The sequence below is a fragment of the Miscanthus floridulus genome, chromosome 11, assembly GCF_019320115.1.
Source record: "Miscanthus floridulus cultivar M001 chromosome 11, ASM1932011v1, whole genome shotgun sequence".
NCBI lineage: Eukaryota > Viridiplantae > Streptophyta > Magnoliopsida > Poales > Poaceae > Miscanthus > Miscanthus floridulus.
In genome coordinates this window covers 55,780,646-55,799,092 of record NC_089590.1, presented here as the reverse complement: position 1 = coordinate 55,799,092, position 18,447 = coordinate 55,780,646, and the positions used below count along the sequence as shown (strand labels likewise).

Sequence of the window (18,447 nt, the reverse complement as noted above, 5' to 3'; positions counted from 1 at the left end):
GGTGTATCAGATATCTGGTTCTTTTTGCTTCGAGGAGGAAAATTGGATGACGTCTAAAGAAGGTAAAATTGACTTTTTTGTGTGGAAAAAACAGAAGATCTGGCCTAGAACGCTCTATTCCTGACTTCGCCGGTATCAGTGGAAAATATGAATTTCACATCGAGACAAAGTCCATATCGAAAGCCCGCGACTACCTTAGTGGCCCACGGAGGTCCAATTGTGTAGGCCCTTCATCGTAACGCCGTCGTCTGCTGCTGCGGTGCTAGTGCAGTGGTGCTTCCCCAGTGGCCAGTCTTGCGCCCGTCAGTAAGGCTGGGCATTCGGTTCTCGGTTCGGTTCCTCGGTTTTTGAAGAAATTCGATTGTTAGAAAATAGGAACCAATCGGTTCTCAAAAATTCTCGGAACTGACTATTTTGGTTTTTGGTTATTTCGGTTCGGTTCTGGTTCTAACCAAACTAACCGAAGACCTCAAGACAACAATAAATATACGTGTTGGAAGGCAAATTTATGCAACACTATATTGATTTTTAATAATAATAATTTATAAGAAAACAATTGCAATATAGGAACACAAATATATATTAGGTCAAATATAAAACCCCACACATAAACCAAACATAATCTTACAAAATACAAGTAATTGAAGTATAATTCATGTAATTCGGTTCTTTCGGTTAATTCGGTTACCCGAGAGTAGGAACCGAATTTTCTTCGGCTATTTCGGTTCCTCAATATCAGAAACCAAATAAGGAACCGGATTTTTGGTTCCAGTTCTTTCGGTTTCGGTTATTTCGGTTCGATTTTTTATTCTCGGTTAAATTTGTCAAGAGCTACCCGCCAGCGCTCCTTCCTTGCGACGCATCCTGCCCTGCCCAGGCGAAATAGCAAGCCGCCATGGACGAAGATGCGACGATGAGCAACTCATCCGCTGCCGAGACATTTGATCCGTTGTGTTTCTCGCCCGATCCTTCTCCGATTTTTCTTTCGGCTCAAACACTTTTTATCCAACAAGTTGTCGATCTATCTGATTCTGATGACGCGCTTCTGGATTTGAGCAGGAACTGATTCACGCCGTCTTCAAGCTGGTGTGGCAGCGGCGGTCAGGGAAGGGCGACGGTGGCGGCAACGAGGAGGGCATCGATGTGGAGGTGATTCATTGGCCCCCCGCAACCTAGATGTTCAGTTTTTTTACTGACCCTTTTCCCTTTCTACTGACCTGTGTGCAATCACTGATGTTATCGTCGGACTAATCAATTAATCGCTCTGCCCTGCCCAGCGATGCCGATTCAATTTAGGAGTAGGATTAGTCCGTTCGGCTGAGAAAGGAAAAAGGACCATGTGTTAGGCCCTGTTCGCTTCAACTTATCAGCCGTAACGTTTCAGCGAAATAACAGTGTTTTTGCAATTTATCATTTGATCCATGTGATGAGCTCTCATTATTTTTAAGTTTCTTTGTAAACACTTTAATAAGAGAATCATGTTGTTCTAATAATTCATCCTAAGATGCAAGTAGTGTCTCATGATTCAATTTTAGCTTATCATGTGAAGATTTAAAAGCATCAAGTAATTTCTTATGTTCTTCACAAGAGTTCTTTAGAAATAAGTTTTTATTTTCCAATTTCATTGTTTTAGCTTTCTCGTTTTCTAAAGACATGGTCATGCTAGCAAGTCTACTCACAAGCTCATTATATGAATCAACATGATCAACCACATTATCATTTAATACCTTGGTGTCACCTTATGACATGAAACAATGTGGTGATGTAGAAGAGCTTGTAGTAACATCACAATCATGGCCCGAGCATGAACCATCATCATTAAGATCACCACCAAGTGTGCTTGAGGTAGAATTTTTATGTGCAACACTTGTGGCATCATCATCAACCTTGTCAAGTGAACCTTGTCAAGTGAACTTTTAGTGGATCCATTCAATCCATTTACTAAATGTTATCTTATGAACTTATCCAACACAAATCAATTCAAACTTGACTACTAATCAATTATACATTTAATCATCTCATAGCAAGCAACATTGTATATTTATCTAATTCAATCAACTCATATGCACCCAAATGAAATGATCAACAAGAGATATACCTTGGTTAGCTCATGATCATCCAACTAGCAAGCTTCAACTCAAATATTTGTAAGCCATCTAATATCTCTAATGGATCAACAATAACTTGAATATGACACTTGTATGTACAACACTTTTGGACTTCACTAATTGTGGGCTTGGCATTGGGATAGGAATGCACTAAGCTTTATAACTTAACTCAACATATGATGATTAATATGAAATCAATTGAATCAAGCCTCCAATGCCGATGGTACCTATAAATAATCATCTATTTTTTGATGGTACCCAAATAAGTTTGGGTCCTCTCAAGTTAGGAGCAACATACTTAGGTAAAGCCCTAGTATGAGTAGCGGGATGTTTTGCAATTGCAAACAATGAGGTACCATTGCCATTATTTCTAAGCATATTATTATCAACAATTGAAATAGGCTTAGAAATATTATCTAGGGGACATGAATGTACCATGTGTCATCTTTCCTGATATGAGTAGCACTTTCTCTTTGATTGAGCCTTCTCTTCCTTGCTCATGTGGTGCTTCCCATTGCCTTGCCTCTCATGGATTGTTTGAGCCTTCTTCTCAAGCTTGGTAGGACACTTAGAGGCAAAGTGTCCCATATTTCCACATTTGAAGCACTTGATGTGAACATAATCTTTCTTCTCATCTTTATTCTTGCTCATCATCTTGGCATCTTGAGTTTACATTGGATGCCTTGCCTTTCCACCACTTCTTGTTTTCTTCTTTATCATCATAAAGTCACCACCATCTTCATGGTTGATCTTGATTTGAACTTGAGGTGTCTTTTCTTGCTTAACTTGTGGCTTTGGTTGAGCCTCTTCTAGTTGCTTCACCAATTGCTTGGTTGGGCACATTGAGGTAAGATGACCCCATGTGCGGCACTTGAAGCACTTTACATGCTTGAGCCTCTCTTCTTCTTTTATCTTCTTAAGCTTCTCAATGTTAGGGCAACCATTTGTAAGGTGTCCCGCCTCATGACACCGGTAGCACATGGTATGAGAGAGCTTTCTTTGTTGTAGCTTCTTCATCTTTCTTTTTCTCTTTCTTCCGCCCTTTGTCATCTTCTTCTTGAAGCCAAGGCCACACTATCACCATAGTTTCTTTAAGTCTTCAACAGGTGCTCAAAGGTGACTTTTGAGTTGTAGCACCTCTCTAACTTGTTGCTCAATTTCTTCACTTCACTTTTGAGCTCAATGTTCTCCTTTAAAATGTTAGTCTCACGAGACATAGAAGTAGAACAAGCATCTATATATGAAGAGCATGGCATATCTAATAAATCATCACAAAAGGTGGATATATGCTTCTTGCCTACATCACAAGGGTTAGCAACATTTTGCAATTTATCATTTGATCCATGTGATGAGCTCTCATTATTTTTAAGTTTCTTTGTAAACACTTTAATGAGAGAAGCATGTTGTTCTAATAATTCATCCTGAGATGCAAGTAGTGTCTCATGATTCAATTTTAGCTTATCATGTGAAGATTTAAAAGCATCAAGTAATTTCTTATGTTCTTCACAAGAATTCTTTAGAAATGAGTTTTCATTTTCCAATTTCATTGTTTTAGCTTTCTTATTTTCTAAAGACATGGTCATGCTAGCAAGTCTACTCATAAGCTCATTATATGAATCAACATGATCAACCACAATATCATTTGATACCTTGGTGTCACCTTGTGATATGAAACAATGTGGTGATGTAGAAGAGCTTGTAGTAGCATCACAATCATGGCCCGAGCATGAACCATCATCATTAAGATCACCATCAAGTGTGCTTGAGGTAGAATCTTTATGTGCAACACTTGTGGCATCATCATCAATCTTGTCAAGTGAACTTATAGTGGATCGATCATCATCATCATCACTTGACCATGAGGTGGAGCAATCTTCCACAATCACCAAATTGTGATTATGCTCAACACACTCATGTGCCTCCACCTTATGATCACCCTTCTTCTTGAATTTTCCATCATCACTTGTGGAGGAGTCATCGTAGAAGGCTTGGAGTGCCATCCACATATCATGAGCACTTTTCAAGTCCCACATATGTCTAAAAACATCATCATATAAAGCACATATTAGATAATAAAGAGCACGATGATCGAATTATAAGCAATCCTCTTACGCTTGGGTTAGGTTGTCCTTATCCAAAGCATCATGAGAAAAACCAACAATAATGATCCACCATGTCTTGGGACCCAATTCACGGAAATGATCAAGCATACGACGTTTCCATCGTGCATAGTATGTGCCATCAAAAATATGTGAGTCACAAACAACTTCTAGCCCAAAGTTTGCCATCCTCTCGGGTTGGTAAAGACCACAAATGAGAGACCTCGCTCTGATACCACTTAAAGGGTCGAGATGGCGACTAGAGGGGGGTGAATAGTTGTTTCTAAAACTTAACCACGTCGGCTAACCAAAACAAGTGTAGAATTAAAACTATCGGTCTAGCCAAGACTACACCCCTCTATCTATGTTCTCTAGCACCTTGCAAAGATCCTAATTAAGCAACAAAGATGCCGGGCTAACTAGAGCTCACCTAACCAATTCTAGGAGCAAGGTCACACAAACCTATGCCACTAGTATTTCAAGCAATGAGGGAGCTCCTACACATGCTAGTAAGCAAAAGTACAAATCTAACTAAGCTCACTAGCAATGCTCAATAACAAGGCAACCAATGCCAAATTAGAGAGCGTAAATACTTAGCTACACAAACTAAGCAAAGTGACTTACAAGGTTACACAAACCAAATAAGCCACACAAGGGAGCTACTTCTATGCTACACAAGCAAGAAGGTAACTAGTGAGCTACACAAGCTAACTAATTACAAGAGCAACTACACAAGCATAATGTATATAAAAGTAATCACAAGCTTGTGTAAGGGGATTGTAAACCAACGGGAAGAACAAGGTTGACACGGTGATTTTCTCCCGAGGTTCACGTGCTTGCCAACACGCTACGTCCCCGTTGCGTCGACCGCTCACTTGGTGGTTCGACGGCTAATTGGCATCACCCGCCAATCCCGCACGTCGGGCACCGCAAGAACCTACCCCGAAAGTGAGGGTAGCTCAATGACACGCTCAACTAGAGTTGCTCTTCGCGGCTCTCGTGGGGCGAGCATAATGCCCCTCACAAAGCTCTTCTCCGGAGCACCACATAAGCTTCTTGCGGGCTTCGACGGAGACCACCACCAAGCCGTCTAGGAGGTGGCAACCTCTAAGAGTAACAAGCACCACCGGTTTGCAACTCGATCACCTAGTGCCACTCGATGTAATCTCACAATGCAATGCACTAGAATCACACTCACTCACAATCGATTCGCACTCTTGCAAGCACAAGTGAATTAGAGGGCATCCAAGCACTCCTACACAAGCCACATAGGTGTGAGGATGCTAAGCAACCAGCCCAAGGTCGACCACACACTCCTTTTATAGCCCCAAGGGCTAAAATAGCCGTTACCCCTTCACTAGGCAAAGCGCGTACTGACCGGACGCTGAAACCCAGCATCCGGTTACTTACAGAGAGGTTCCAGCGACGTTTTTCAGAGACCGGACGTGTCCGATCATCACTGACCGGACTCTCCCAGCGTCCGGTCGCTTCTGGACACGCTAAAAATAATGACCGGATGCTGTGATCGGACTCGCAGGTGCCAGCGTCCGGTCACAGACCTTTCAGCGCTAAAACGACAATAACTCTTAGCTCTGAACTCCGATTTCGATGATCTTGGACATTTTGAAAAGCTTACTCAGAGGGCTACACATCCCACATGCATACTTGATCCAAATCACAATGGATCAAAATAGTATTCCAATCCAAGGACCATCCTATAGTTTGGAATACATCGAAAAACATTTTTCTCTTCTCTAAGTTGATTCACGACAACTCTAACTTCTTCTCCTTTGCAAATGTGCGAACACCACCAAGTGTGCACCACTATGTGTAAATGTGTTAGCTTTTCACAAACATTTCCTAAAGGATTAGCCACTCAACTTGCCACGCCACTCGATCCTAGCGATGATGCAAAGTTAGATCACTCGAGTGGTACTAGATGACCAATATGCAAACAAGTTTGCCCCTCATGATAGTACGGCCATCTATCCTAAACCCGGTCATCAACTTCTCTACACACCTATGACCGGTGAAATGAAATGCCCTAGGTTATACCTTTGCCTTGCGTATTTCATTCCATCTCCTCCAATATCGATGCAACACATACACCAACATGATCAACAATGATACGATCCACTTCATATCATTACGTGATCATATTGGTTCATCGATCTTGACTTCACTTGCTTTTCACTGTTGCCTTCGTCCATCGGCGCCAAGTCTTGCTCAAGCTTCACCGCCACGTGGTCCATCGCTCCAAAGCCTCTGACTTGCCCTTCACGCTTGCAACCGGTCCATCAAGTCAAGTCTTGTCTTGGTATTCTCCACCTTGATCACATGACTCAATGTCATGTCTCATGTGCAATAAGCTCATTCATCATCACATATGTGAGCTTTGTAACATCTCCAAACCATTTTCACCTACACGGCATATGTTGCTTACACATATGTACTTGTGGACTAATCACATGTGTATCTCACATAAACACAATTAGTCCACCTAGGGTTGTCACTCAATTACCAAAACCACACAAGGACCTTTCACAGCCGTAACATTTCAACGAAATAATAGTGTTTTTCTCTCACAACAAATCACCATCAGCATCAGCATCAGCATCAGCATCAGCCATTTTCCAAGCTAGCCCAACAGGACCAGATAAAGCAAAAATGACAGTAGTTCTGCTGCATGCCGTGAGCAACCGTAGCCCTGTTGCATGCCGTGGGCGATTCTCTACCCCTAAAAAATAACTAATGTCATCATCACGTGCTAATCAATGGCTTCACTCCCGCTGCCTATCAGCCGACTTTGACACCGTATCGGACACACCGCGTGAAGTGTTATCGTCGTGTGCCTCGCTACGTGTCCGCATCGGAATATAGTCCAATAGAGTCCGCAACAGGCAGCCACCTCGCCAATTATTTAAACGGACGCAGCCAACTCGTCCAAACCAATCACGTACAGGCCCAAAACAAAGCAATCACGTACGGGCTAAGTGTTAGTTAATTCAAAAACAAAGCAATCACGTACAGAACCAAAAGGTAAAGAGTTATTGTCCCTTGCAAATTCAATCTCCTCTCCGCCCATGTCTACGGAGTCTGTGTTGGGATCGTCTGCTCACCCCCGCCCATGTCTGCAGAGTCCATGTCGACTACGTCCTCCTAGAAATGGAAGCAGAGCCTTAGAGGTGCTTGTACCATGTGAAGCCGGTACGTCGCCAACTACGAGCCTGTTTGGCAGGACTGAAAAATAAGCCAAAACACTGTTCCGGCTGTTTGTTGTGAAAAAATACTGGCTGAAATCACTGTTTACATGAACAGTGATCCGTGAGGGGCGAACAGCCCCTACTATCCCATGGTTAGCTGTGATGGGCTCGAACTCGCCGTGTACATAGCATGGGCTTCATGGTTCTCACAAGGGCGACCGCGTCGGGTGGCAGCAGCACATTGACCTGCAGCGCCGTGCCCAGAGGCAGCAGCGCGTCTAGCGGCGGCGTCACGTCGAGCACCATCATCGCGTACGTAAAAGGAAGCTTCGCCCGTCGTGTAGAGACGAAGAGACACGACCTTTCCAGCTCCAGCCCCGTACGCAAAAAAAAGGAAAATAGAAAAAATAAAGAAAATAGAAAAAAGGGAAAAAAGGGGTGCAATAGTAGAAATACGAGAGACATACATACTGAGTGGCTATTTTTGCGAAAACAATAGCGGTGCCGAATATCTAATTTTCTGAGAAGGTTCATGTCCGGCCTGGTGCTGCCCACAGCCACAATGGAACAGTCCATCGTCAATGCTTCATTCCCTATAGGTGAATCCTACTGTGTGGCTGATAAGGGGGAGCATGGCGAGTTGTGTCTTGTTTCTAGTAAGGAGCAATGCTTATAGCTCTGGTTCTGCAACAACATATGTTAATGTGCTCATGAAAAATATCTCTTGGCTGCAATAGATATGGACAAAAAATTATGGTCGCATGCAACGCACGGGCAAATATCTAGTTTTCTAATAATCGTCAGCCTGCTCCAGAAACCTCCAGGAGAAATCGGAGTACAACTGGTAAGTGAGTCCTTTTCTTGTTTGCTAGAGCTAGCGGCATGAAATGGCTTCGAGGAAGTCCACGTTTTGGTGCAGCCAAATGGCATCCGTTTGCAAAGAATCTGTTAGCCAATGTTTCCCCAGTCGCTAATGTGTCCTCTTGCATAACCTAAGTGAAAGCACGAATAAAGAAAAAAAATATGCTTAAACTTTTGTTTCCCAACAAAGTTGTGCATGTGCATAGCATATGCCCATTAGACAATTTTTGGTCAAAAGTTATTTCCGAAATTACTAAGGGGTCTGCATAAATCCAATTGGTAGCAGGTTTCTGTATGGCAAGCACGGCACTTAACAGGTTTGATCAGCCATTCATCAACGAGTCTTCCATTTGCTCTGATTAGTAGTTGTAACCATAAACACTTATCTTGATCACCTAGCACATACAAATTCTTTTAGCTTAGCACCATTTTTCTGTCCAAGTAGATGGCTTTTACACCTTCTAAGTGTGAGCTGTATTGCTACAGTGGATGTAATATCATCTTATTTGGCAATAGCTATATGAAATGGGTAAGACAGTTTTACATTGTTTGTCACGAATTGACTTGTGTAACCGCTCGTACATGCCTCAAGCGCTCAAACGGTTCAAAGCTGTCTGCACAAAACACTGATGCTTAGGTTATGTAGAGTCTCATGTGTTACTTGGGGGCACCCATTTGAACATCGGCTGCAAGAAGGCTGTGCCAGGCACCGTAGGCCATCAGGCAAAGATTCTATTTGCTTTATTATCTAGTTTTAGCTTGGTTTGATTGTTAGGATTGGAACTGGGTTTGTTAGACAATAGACATGCACATCGTTTGTTTGCTTGGATGGATTGTAATGGGCAGCTCTATATATATGAGGAATGACTGAACTGGGAAATCAAGCTTGAAAAAAGAGCCTCCTTGTGTTCCATCTAAAATAATGTAGCTCAGGGGCTTGAGCTGTTTCTCCAGCCCGTCCCACCACAACATCATGATTCATGAGTAGTGTTTTTTTTTAAAAAAGAAGAAGAATCTGTTCTTTTGTATAGAATGGAACTAGATGGTGTAAGGTTTCCAAATACTATGTTAAAACTGGCTTTTACCTTTGGCATTTCTGTATTTTTTATGTCCGAGTGACTTACAGCCTGTTTGGTTCGACGAGTGACCCCGTCCAGAATTAGCACATCCCTCATGGGTTCACGGACCATGTTGTCCAATGGTTTCCAGAGGATAAAGTTGGTGACGCATTTATACTAGGGAGGGAATGGTTTGATGACGAAGCGATCGATGCTGTGACTCAAACCAAACACCACGAGCAGGCTTGGATGTAGGTTCAGAACGTTCCACATCAAGTCGTTCGGCAAACCAAACACGTCAATTTCTGCTGGTGGCTCGGGGTAAGAGTATCAGTAAGATGAAACCTTGAAGTCTTGAACAAATGGTTTTCTTTAATGAAAATTGCGGGACTGGTTTCCTTTTTTTTAGAAGTGAAGAATTGACATTAGAAAGAGTTTGAAAGATGTATTTGACTCATTTATCGCCACCCTTTAGTTTCCAGTGGACAATATACAGTTCAAAGTAACTTCACTGAGTGCATTGTTCTTGTTCAGTGGTATGCTGTATGTTCACCTGACAGCCAATGCAAATGCTCTCAAAGTCAGCTGCAAACTTCCTCGAATATTTGTTACAGGTTTGCACTCCCTTAAAAAGTGTTACATCACTGCAAGCTAATTATGTTGGGGGAAGCAATTCCATTTCTGTAGTTTAACTGAAATTTCTCTTGCAGAGGCTATTCAACGCTCTGCTTTTATCGCTGAAGCGGAGGATGGTACTGTCATTGAACCCACCCGCCTAGAGCGTGTGTTGCCACAACTGCTCTTGGACTTTTGAGGTACCCCATGGAGCTTCCAAAACCATCTATCTAGGCGAATGCATTTATCTAAGCATGTCTGCCATGAGAGGATAAAGATGCATGGATATCCTTATCTTGTAAACCCACGCAACTTCTATACCGTGCTTTAAGGAATTATTACAAATGCATTTATTGGAATATTTTCGTGTTTGTATTGTGTTTGACTCAACAAAACGCAGCCCAGCCGTCATCACCGCGCTGGAGCTCAGAATCCAGGTGGTAAATATCTGAGCATGCAGTATTGTCTTGTTTGCTGTAACACGGACTCTAAAGCCTAAAGTGATGACTCTATTTATAAGTACCTCTAGAATCAACTCAACTCGTGCAACGCATAAAAGTATATATACAATGAAATTTTAGTTGGCTCTAGTAGACCTCTACTCAGCTCCTCTCCGATTGAGACAGGAAGGGCGGGTGAAGGCACTGGAGGTGGAAGATGGGCGGTAAGGTCCCCGTGCGGTCACCGGCATCCAGGGCGGCGGTGCCGAGGCAGCATGGTGAGAACTGAGAAAGGGGTAAGAGAAAAAAGAAGAGAACAAACATTAGGGAAGAGAAGGACTGTAGCGATGGCTGTGGTAGGTGGACGTTGAAGACGCCGGCGAGGGCGCCTGTGGCCTGATCAGCGACGGAGGCTGGTGTGGTGGGGCCGTGGAGGCAGCTGGGAAAGAAAAGGAAGTGTGCAGAGAGGGAGGGAGAAGAGCACCGCGTCGTTAGGCCAGTACAAGTGGAAGTTTAGGGCGTGTTTGCGCACCTGGCCCAGCATGGCCTAGCCAGCCCAAACGGACCAGGCCGGGGCAGGTCTGCCCCAACTGCTGCAACGCAGCTTGTTTGTGCACCTGGACCGATTCAGCCCGGCCTAGACGAGCTGGTGTTTGTGACCCAATACTCAGCCGGGCTCAAACGCCAACCGTTACCAACTGCCAAGCACAGATTGTGTTTGCCAGTTGCTGTGCTCGGCCTGGCCCAAAGAGAAGGAAGAACAGCATGATTAATAGAGAAGCAAACACTTTGAATGAAAATATACAAAAGACATAGGCCTCAGACTAATTCCATTTAATCAACACATATATTGCCGGCTACATTGCATAATCAAAGAAGCAAATTAAGAACAGTAGCAGAATTAAGTAGTTTGGCAAGCTGAGAAGGGCAACAAGTTAACAGAAAAGAGAGTACATGAATCAAAGTGACATGTAGCCAGCTAATGCAGTCATCCTATTGTGTCATCATCGGCCTAATTAAAACAACAGCTGTGGCACATGAACAGCTTGAATGACAGACCAACTACAACCATAAACAAGATCAAGATGACAGCATTTTTGCAACAGCCTTGCAGCTCAGGTGAATGAGGATAGATTTCAAAACCTTGACCTGTCACCAGTTCATAGGATGCTGATGCATCCCCATGAGGGTCATGAATTGGTAACAGCAAGGGTTCTTGAGGTACCCTTGTATTAAAATCTCTAAGAGTATCATCATAGTTGTTGTACTTCTGATAGATAGCCCCTTCTTTCCTAAGCACTTGCTTAGCACACTCATACCATGTAAAATAAATCCCAGGTTTCTTCCCTTCAAAGACCACATAGCAAGGAGGCATTCTCTGAAACCAACCAAATGTAGAATATGTAAGTGGTCTGAATGACATGCCTCAGTCGACCATTCAGTTTGAATGATAGTGAACATCATCGGCAACTTGATAAAAAAATTAGCCTCAGCTGTTATTTTTCTTGTTTAGTCATTGGTGGCTACCAAGAATTGTAAGAACCAAATAAAGAGGCAAATAAACAACAGTTGCACTCACTGCCATCAGCCATCACAAGAGGATGTTGTTGCTGTGGAGTACAACTAAGCAAATAAAGAAGAAAGCACAACACTGTAAACCATCAAAACAAGAATAAGGTAGCCACCTCAAGTTTGTTTTATGCATCATAGGCCTTTAAATCCCATAGTTACCACCAGAGGCATAAACAACAAAAAAAGGCAACTAGTTATCAAATAAAAAGTAGCCAACAGAGGCTACAAATAAGTTTCTTACAATACCAAGTTCAGCCCAACAGCCAAGGGCTCAAATGTTCCCAAATCCTTGCCTATTGTTAGCCACCCTCCTAGGCAAACTACACCATCAAGGTCAAGTGTCAAAAGAACAAGCAGACTGCACAAAAGGTCCTGTTGTCAAAAGAAGAGAGAGTGGGTGAGGGGGGTGGAGGAACTATACATCTCTACAGTTAACCCCCTCCTGGCCTTCTAGCCCTTCATGTGTAGTGGAACTACACATAGCAGTTTTTGGCCAGGAAGGTCCTAAGCCAAAGGGCCCTGTGGGCATCACTCATGTTCACAAAGCCCCTGCCTTGGGCCTTGTTGTCCAGGAGGAAGGTGTAGGCAACAATAAGTGCCTCCTCACTGAAGCCAGGCATCTCCATCACAGCAAGGTACAGATTGGCATCAACATGGGCAGGTCCAGTCTCCCTAAGAGCATTGGCCACATTGTTCACAGCATCTGACATGTTAGTCAACATGAGCATCTCCTCCTCAGAGAAGTTCCCTCTCTTCCTCTTTGGGCCAGCAGCTGAGGAGGTAGGAAGCAGTTCAGTGGCCTTGCTATCCCCTCCCTGTTCACTAGGAACTGTGGTGTGGGTCAAAGGAGGACCATCAGCCTTGGCACCAACACTGTCAGCCTGGTTCTGCCCTAAGGCTTCACCAGACCCAAGTGCAAACTTGCCTATGGCCATGGCATTAGCAAAGATAGCCTCCATCTCAGTATAGAACCTAATAGGGCAGTTAAGAAACTCTGCATCTTTAGGATGGTCCTGCAGAGTTGGGCAAATGTAGTATAAGAAAGGCAAATGTAGGTAGTCAAGGCAAAGACGAGATCAAACTGCTACCTTGCAGTGGCCAAGGTAGTGCTCTTGCTCAAGCATGATAGCATGAGCCTGGTCATCCCAAAGAGCAGCACTAAGGTCCTTCAACTTGCTCACCCTAGCCCATTTCTGCCTCCACTTCCTCAAGTGGTTGTACACTTGAGTTGGGCTAACAACCTCCCCACAGAACTGCTTGAGGGCTTTGGCCACAGAATTCACATCTTTATCCTTGAAAACCTTCTCAGACCTGCTACCATCACTAACAAGGGCAGCCATCCTCCTTAGCACAAAGCCAGAGGTGGTGTTGGTCCACCTCATTGCCCTCACAGCCCCATTCCCAGCTACAGGAACAGCAACATCAATAGGGTTTGCTGCACCTGGAGCAGCACCAGCACCAGCACCAGCTGCAACAGGGGCAGCAGCACTAGCACCAGCACCAGCTACAACAGGGGCAGAACCACCATTGATGAGCTGCTCCATCACTGAAGTACCAGCAACAAACCCACCCTCAAATGCACCTGAATCCATCCTAGGACTGGCATGTAATGAAATCAACAACAGAATTAGTCAAGAACAGGCTGACAACAATATTAACAGTTGTATGAACTAACCATAGACTAACAGATCATGAAGAACAGAATGTTTCAAGAATAGAATGAATGAGGCATAAAATTGGTCTCAGCTTTGTCCACCAAATTATTACATCAGCATGACACACATGAGTTCCATAGCAGGGTACAGAAACTAAAATCAAGAACATATTACATCAACTAGTGTTTGTTCCCCTCCCTTCCTACATAGCATTGCAAATGGCATCCCTTATTTCAGCCATGTCAATAGAGTCTTGGTCCAGATGGGCTGGGGGCAGGTTGGTTGGATCAGCAGAAGTAGTGAAACCTTCCTCATCAGGAACTACTTCATCAATGCCAAAACCTAGGATCCAGTTATGCAAAATGGCACAGGCAACTACAAGCTTCACTTGTGTCCTATACTTGTGGAAGGGTTTGTTGTCCAAGATCCTAAACCTGCCCTTCAGTGCACCTATAGCCCTCTCCACAGTCACTCTAAGTGATGAGTGCCTAAGGTTGTAGAGCTCCCTTGCATTGGTGGGCCTGTTCCTTGGGCCATACTCAGACAAATGGTACCTAACCCCCCTGTAGGGAGGTAGGAAACCATTTTTGCATGCATACCCAGCATCTACCAAGAACATTTTACCTACACAAGACATCTACTGTGAGAGTGTGTGTTAATAGGCCATGGAATATGTAATTAGTGTTGGTGTGCAATTACCTTCTGGCAAACTCAAGCCATCTTCCCTGGCTACAGCATCTGCCAAAACAGTTGCATCATGGGCAGAGCCCTCCCAGCCAGCCAGGACATAAGTGAATTTCAGATCACAATTCACAACTACCATCACATTTTGGGTGGGATCCTTTTTCCTACCCCTAAAAGCTTGTTGCATGCGCCTAGGAACCCTTGCTAGGAAATGAGTGCCATCTATAAAGCCAATGACATCCTAAAAAGCATGGGTCAGTCATTGCAATAGGTCTAATGTAACTAATGAACCCAGGGTATACAATTACCTTAAAATATGGATTCCATGTATGGCTTCCAAGAATCTTTGGGTGAGTGGTAGTGCTAGCTGGCTTTATCATTTCATTCCTAAGCTCACCCACAGCATACAACACCTGATGGAAGTGCTTGTGGACAGTTTGGATGGACCTCCTAAAGGACTGGTGGACAACCCTAAATCTTTGGTTGTGCCCTACAACATGTAAAAACATGGCAACCTGCTCTTCTACTGACATCCCCTCCCTATCAGTGACAAGACTCCGCTCTCTAAAAGTTCTCACTAACTTAAAAAAAGCAACTCTCTTCATCCTAATCATAGAAATACACTCTGAATCAGTGGAATTGTATATCATTCTCAGTGTTCTCTGTCTATGCTGTTCATTTTCATCCCTAATCAGGGCCAGTGCTATAGGATCAGGCAGTGGGGTTTCAGGTTCAGGGGTTTTCCTTTTCAGCCTAGTGGATACAAAGGTAACCATAACAACAGTCAAGGCAGCTGCCTTCCTACACAGCATGTCACGGCTCAAAGACAGATCCATCTACAAGCATGTAAAAATGTAACATGATTTCAGTTAATGAGCCCTGCTAGGCATCAACATGACTGTGAAATGAATGCATGCCAACAAAAGCACGGCTGCATCTTTATGTGATGCCTCCCAGTACTATGTGGACAACATCATCGACCAATGATGGAACAAAAAACTCAGATCAAGAACAGCAAGGTACAAGTAACACTAACAACTGCATCAAACAGTTATGAACAGCAAGGTACAATACAAATCTGAAACAGATCAACAACCCTAACAGATCACGAGCCCAACAGATCAAGAACAGCAAGGTACAAGTAACCCTAATAGAAGCATGAAGCAGTTATAACAAGTATGAAACCCTAATAGATCATGAACAACAACGAACAAGAAACCCTAATAGGTTCGAGAAGCACCACAAAAAAGAAGATTAGGGGTCGATTTCACCTTGGCTCGGGGTCCAAACAACGGAGAGGAGGCAGATCTGGAAGTAGAGGATGCAGATCGGGAAAAAGACAAAGCAGATGCGGACGGAGAAGAAGAGGAACACCGCTGCCACGGAGTCCCAGCAGCAGCCGGAGCGGGGAAGCGGCGAAGAAACTCGGCGCCGGTGACCTAACCCACAACCAGCCGGAGGTCGTCGCCGCCGCCGCCACGCACCACAACTCACCGCCGGTCTCTCACGAGGGAGGTGGAAGAGCAAGCACCGAGTGGAAGAAGGAGAGAGTGGAGAGTGGGAACCCGTATATAAAGGCCGGCGAAATCGCCGCCATTTCGCTTCGCGCGCGGCGGCCAGAGCGGGAGCGGAGAGCGGGGACGCGCGCGAAGACGTTTCCCCTTCCCGCCAGAGCCCGCGCGAGCCACCCCGCCGGCGCCCAAAATCGCCCGCGTGCGTCGCAGACGAGCGCGGCTCGGAAGAAACGAGGGTTTCGGTTGTTTCCAGAGAGCCAGGCGGAGAGGTCGAGTGTTGCTCTGCGAAGCCAGGCTCCCTTGCGGGCCATCGACGACAAACATGACAACTTGCAGCCCACGGGCGCAGCCGGGCCTCCGGGCCAGGGTCGCAAACGCGCCCTTAATGTCTCTGTTTCGAGACACTCTGATATTAGAAATCGTGTAAATAAGTGTTATTTTCATAAAACTTTTATCATATCTCTTTATTTACACTATACCATGTTGGCTTAGTTAATACTCATGAATCTTCTATTGAGACTGACCTTAGTGACACTGTTCATTTTTTTTTCACGAACATGCTTTGCATACACACGTTGTTAAAGGGCCCGGATTATCTCCCCACCACTGATCTCAAAGATTGAGAAGGCTCACTGGAATCAGCAGGTTTCTTTTCTTTTTTTTGCGAGTCAGCAGGTTTCTTTTCTATCATGGAACGCTAATCTTGGCCAACTCGGTTTTTTCAGCACTACCAACTTTTCTGTATGTGTAGCCTCCAATTGCCTCCAACAATCATCAAACAAGTTGACAGGTAAGCACTGCCTATGGAGTGGAGGTGATATTATTAGAACCAGTGACGAAGCCGGCGGTGGGGCTAGGGTGGCTCTAGCCCCCTACCGATCCTGGGCACGTGGAGCCCCCCTAAGTCATCTCTTAAAATTTTATGCATATATATATTAGGTAGGAGGGGCTAAGGTTAAGAGAAGATAAAAATGTATCTATTCTTTTGTTCAGCACCTCCTAAATTTTTTTCTGGCTTCGTCACTGATTAGAACAGGTAGCTGTCTAGCTGTATGGGAGACTGCCTGTAGAACCAAAGGAGGATTGGGCATAATCAACATGAAGAACCAAAATGTAGCCCTACTCAACCAATTTTTGGACAAGTTCTACAATCATGACTACAATTGCGCGCTCTGTAATAATCCATGTGAAGAGACAAGCATGCATCTATTCTTTGAGCGCCCCCTCAGCTCAGCTTGTTGGCAGTCTATTTCTATAAACTGGAACCTGACTCTCCAACCATTAGATGTGATTATTGAAGCTCGAACTGCCTTTGGACGCCACATTTTCAGGGAAGTGGTCATCGCAGCGTGTTGGATCATCTGGACCAGAAATGGAGTCATCTTTAGTAATGCTAGTTTTTCCCTAAATGTCTGGAAAGATAAATTCAGAAAAGAGCTTGATTTGGTTTGTATCAAGACCAAGCAAATATCAAAGGGCCTCTGAATTTGTGGATAGTGAGTCTCCTGTAATTGTAAGCTTCTTTTTTCTTTGGGCTTTGAAAGCCTTAATCTGTACAGTTCACCATATATAATAAAAAATTAAAGTAGGGGCTCCCTGCTGACTTAAAAAAAGAAATATCTCTGATTGTGAATATTTATGCTTAGGTCACACACACCCGACCCAACATGTATGGCGATAGTGTCATCTATGGGTCCCTCGGCTGCGTGCGGCTGGTCGTCGAGGCAGCGAGGCAGGTCGCAGAAACGCGGACATGTCGCCACTTGAGCCCACTCGTTTCTGGGGAAGGCCCTCAATGTGAATAGATAGGTACTCCCTCCGTATCGGCAAAGGAAGTGGTGCCGGCGTCATTTGCACAAATGAAGTCGTTTTAGGTTTGTTAACCTGGTTTTGGACGCAATTGCCCTGGACTCTTGGTTTCCTAATACGCTCATTTATTCACGGGAGTAAATAGCGCTGCTTCGGTTGCCATCCCGTCCGCGCCCGCCCGCTCGCCTCCCCTTCGTCCTAGCTCACGTGCTGGCCTTCTCTTCCGCGCTCGCTCGTGCCATGGAGGTTGTGCCGGACTCTGTGACGTCGGGGGAGGTGGTGGCGCCGGATTCCGTCATGAAGCTCGCTAACGCCATGGAGATGGCGCCGCAGGACCTCGAGGACTCCTTGACGCCGCAGGAACTCCAGCTGGACTCCAGCGCGCAGCAAGACTTTGTGCCAGACTCTTTGCCGCCGGACTCCCAGCCGCATCCTTGCGTTCGCTGCGGCGTGACCCATGACTGCAACGATGTTGAAGGCTGCCGCCGGCTCGCCACCTCGCTAGCAGGTGCACCCGTTGAGATCGAACCCAGCAAAATGGCCATGCAAAACGCGTGCCAGACGCCCAAAAAAACACACCGAACTGGTCTGTGCCATGCAAAATTCAGGAAGCTTGGAAAAATATCGCGTGAGCTCGAACCGTGCGCACCTCTTGCCTCAGGCCGCGACGCACTCACCGCTCCAACTACCAACGTTTGTTGCTTGAGAAGTACCTGCAACCATATTTAATAAGGACAAACAAAGGAAAAAAAAACTCCGCCTACGAGGGTTATGACGGCCTCTGGGTTTTTCATTTAAGAAGAAGATCTTTTCACACAGATCGAGAAAA

At 44.7% G+C, this 18,447-nt stretch overlaps 3 protein-coding genes across 3 annotated transcripts; 1 reads left to right on the top strand and 2 right to left on the bottom strand.

The window, feature by feature from the left end:
- The first annotated feature begins 842 nt into the window (after nucleotides 1–842).
- On the top strand, nucleotides 843–10,304 carry LOC136490590 (protein MHF2 homolog). The gene is made up of 5 exons (XM_066486794.1): nucleotides 843–948; nucleotides 1,059–1,149; nucleotides 8,215–8,254; nucleotides 9,890–9,943; nucleotides 10,040–10,304. Exons 1-5 carry the CDS (start codon nucleotides 896–898, stop codon nucleotides 10,141–10,143), a joined length of 342 nt encoding a protein of 113 aa, XP_066342891.1. The 5' UTR covers nucleotides 843–895; the 3' UTR covers nucleotides 10,144–10,304.
- A 2,125-nt stretch (nucleotides 10,305–12,429) lies between these two features.
- LOC136491985 (uncharacterized) lies at nucleotides 12,430–13,548 on the bottom strand. Its single transcript, XM_066488164.1, has 2 exons — nucleotides 13,045–13,548; nucleotides 12,430–12,969 (listed from the first exon to the last, which is right to left on the bottom strand). The coding sequence occupies exons 1-2, from the start codon at nucleotides 13,546–13,548 to the stop codon at nucleotides 12,430–12,432; spliced, it is 1,044 nt and encodes a 347-aa protein (XP_066344261.1).
- A 260-nt stretch (nucleotides 13,549–13,808) lies between these two features.
- On the bottom strand, nucleotides 13,809–14,816 carry LOC136490831 (protein ALP1-like). Its single transcript, XM_066487015.1, has 3 exons — nucleotides 14,604–14,816; nucleotides 14,311–14,536; nucleotides 13,809–14,235 (listed from the first exon to the last, which is right to left on the bottom strand). The coding sequence occupies exons 1-3, from the start codon at nucleotides 14,802–14,804 to the stop codon at nucleotides 13,814–13,816; spliced, it is 849 nt and encodes a 282-aa protein (XP_066343112.1). The 5' UTR covers nucleotides 14,805–14,816; the 3' UTR covers nucleotides 13,809–13,813.
- Nucleotides 14,817–18,447: the final 3,631 nt, after the last annotated feature.

Bases quoted from the DNA above. Each gene is read 5' to 3' on its own strand.
- LOC136490590 (XM_066486794.1), top strand. From the start codon at position 896: ATGGACGAAGATGCGACGATGAGCAACTCATCCGCTGCCGAGACATTT. The intron at 1,150-8,214 runs GTGATTCATTGG...AATAATCGTCAG, and splicing joins AGGAGGGCATCGATGTGGAG to CCTGCTCCAGAAACCTCCAG. The intron at 8,255-9,889 runs GTAAGTGAGTCC...TTCACCTGACAG, and splicing joins GAGAAATCGGAGTACAACTG to CCAATGCAAATGCTCTCAAA.
- LOC136491985 (XM_066488164.1), bottom strand. From the start codon at position 13,548: ATGGATTCAGGTGCATTTGAGGGTGGGTTTGTTGCTGGTACTTCAGTG. The intron at 12,970-13,044 runs GTAGCAGTTTGA...CCAACTCTGCAG, and splicing joins ACTACCTTGGCCACTGCAAG to GACCATCCTAAAGATGCAGA.
- LOC136490831 (XM_066487015.1), bottom strand. From the start codon at position 14,804: ATGTTTTTACATGTTGTAGGGCACAACCAAAGATTTAGGGTTGTCCAC. The intron at 14,537-14,603 runs GTAATTGTATAC...CATGCTTTTTAG, and splicing joins CATGGAATCCATATTTTAAG to GATGTCATTGGCTTTATAGA. The intron at 14,236-14,310 runs GTAATTGCACAC...TGTCTTGTGTAG, and splicing joins TGGCTTGAGTTTGCCAGAAG to GTAAAATGTTCTTGGTAGAT.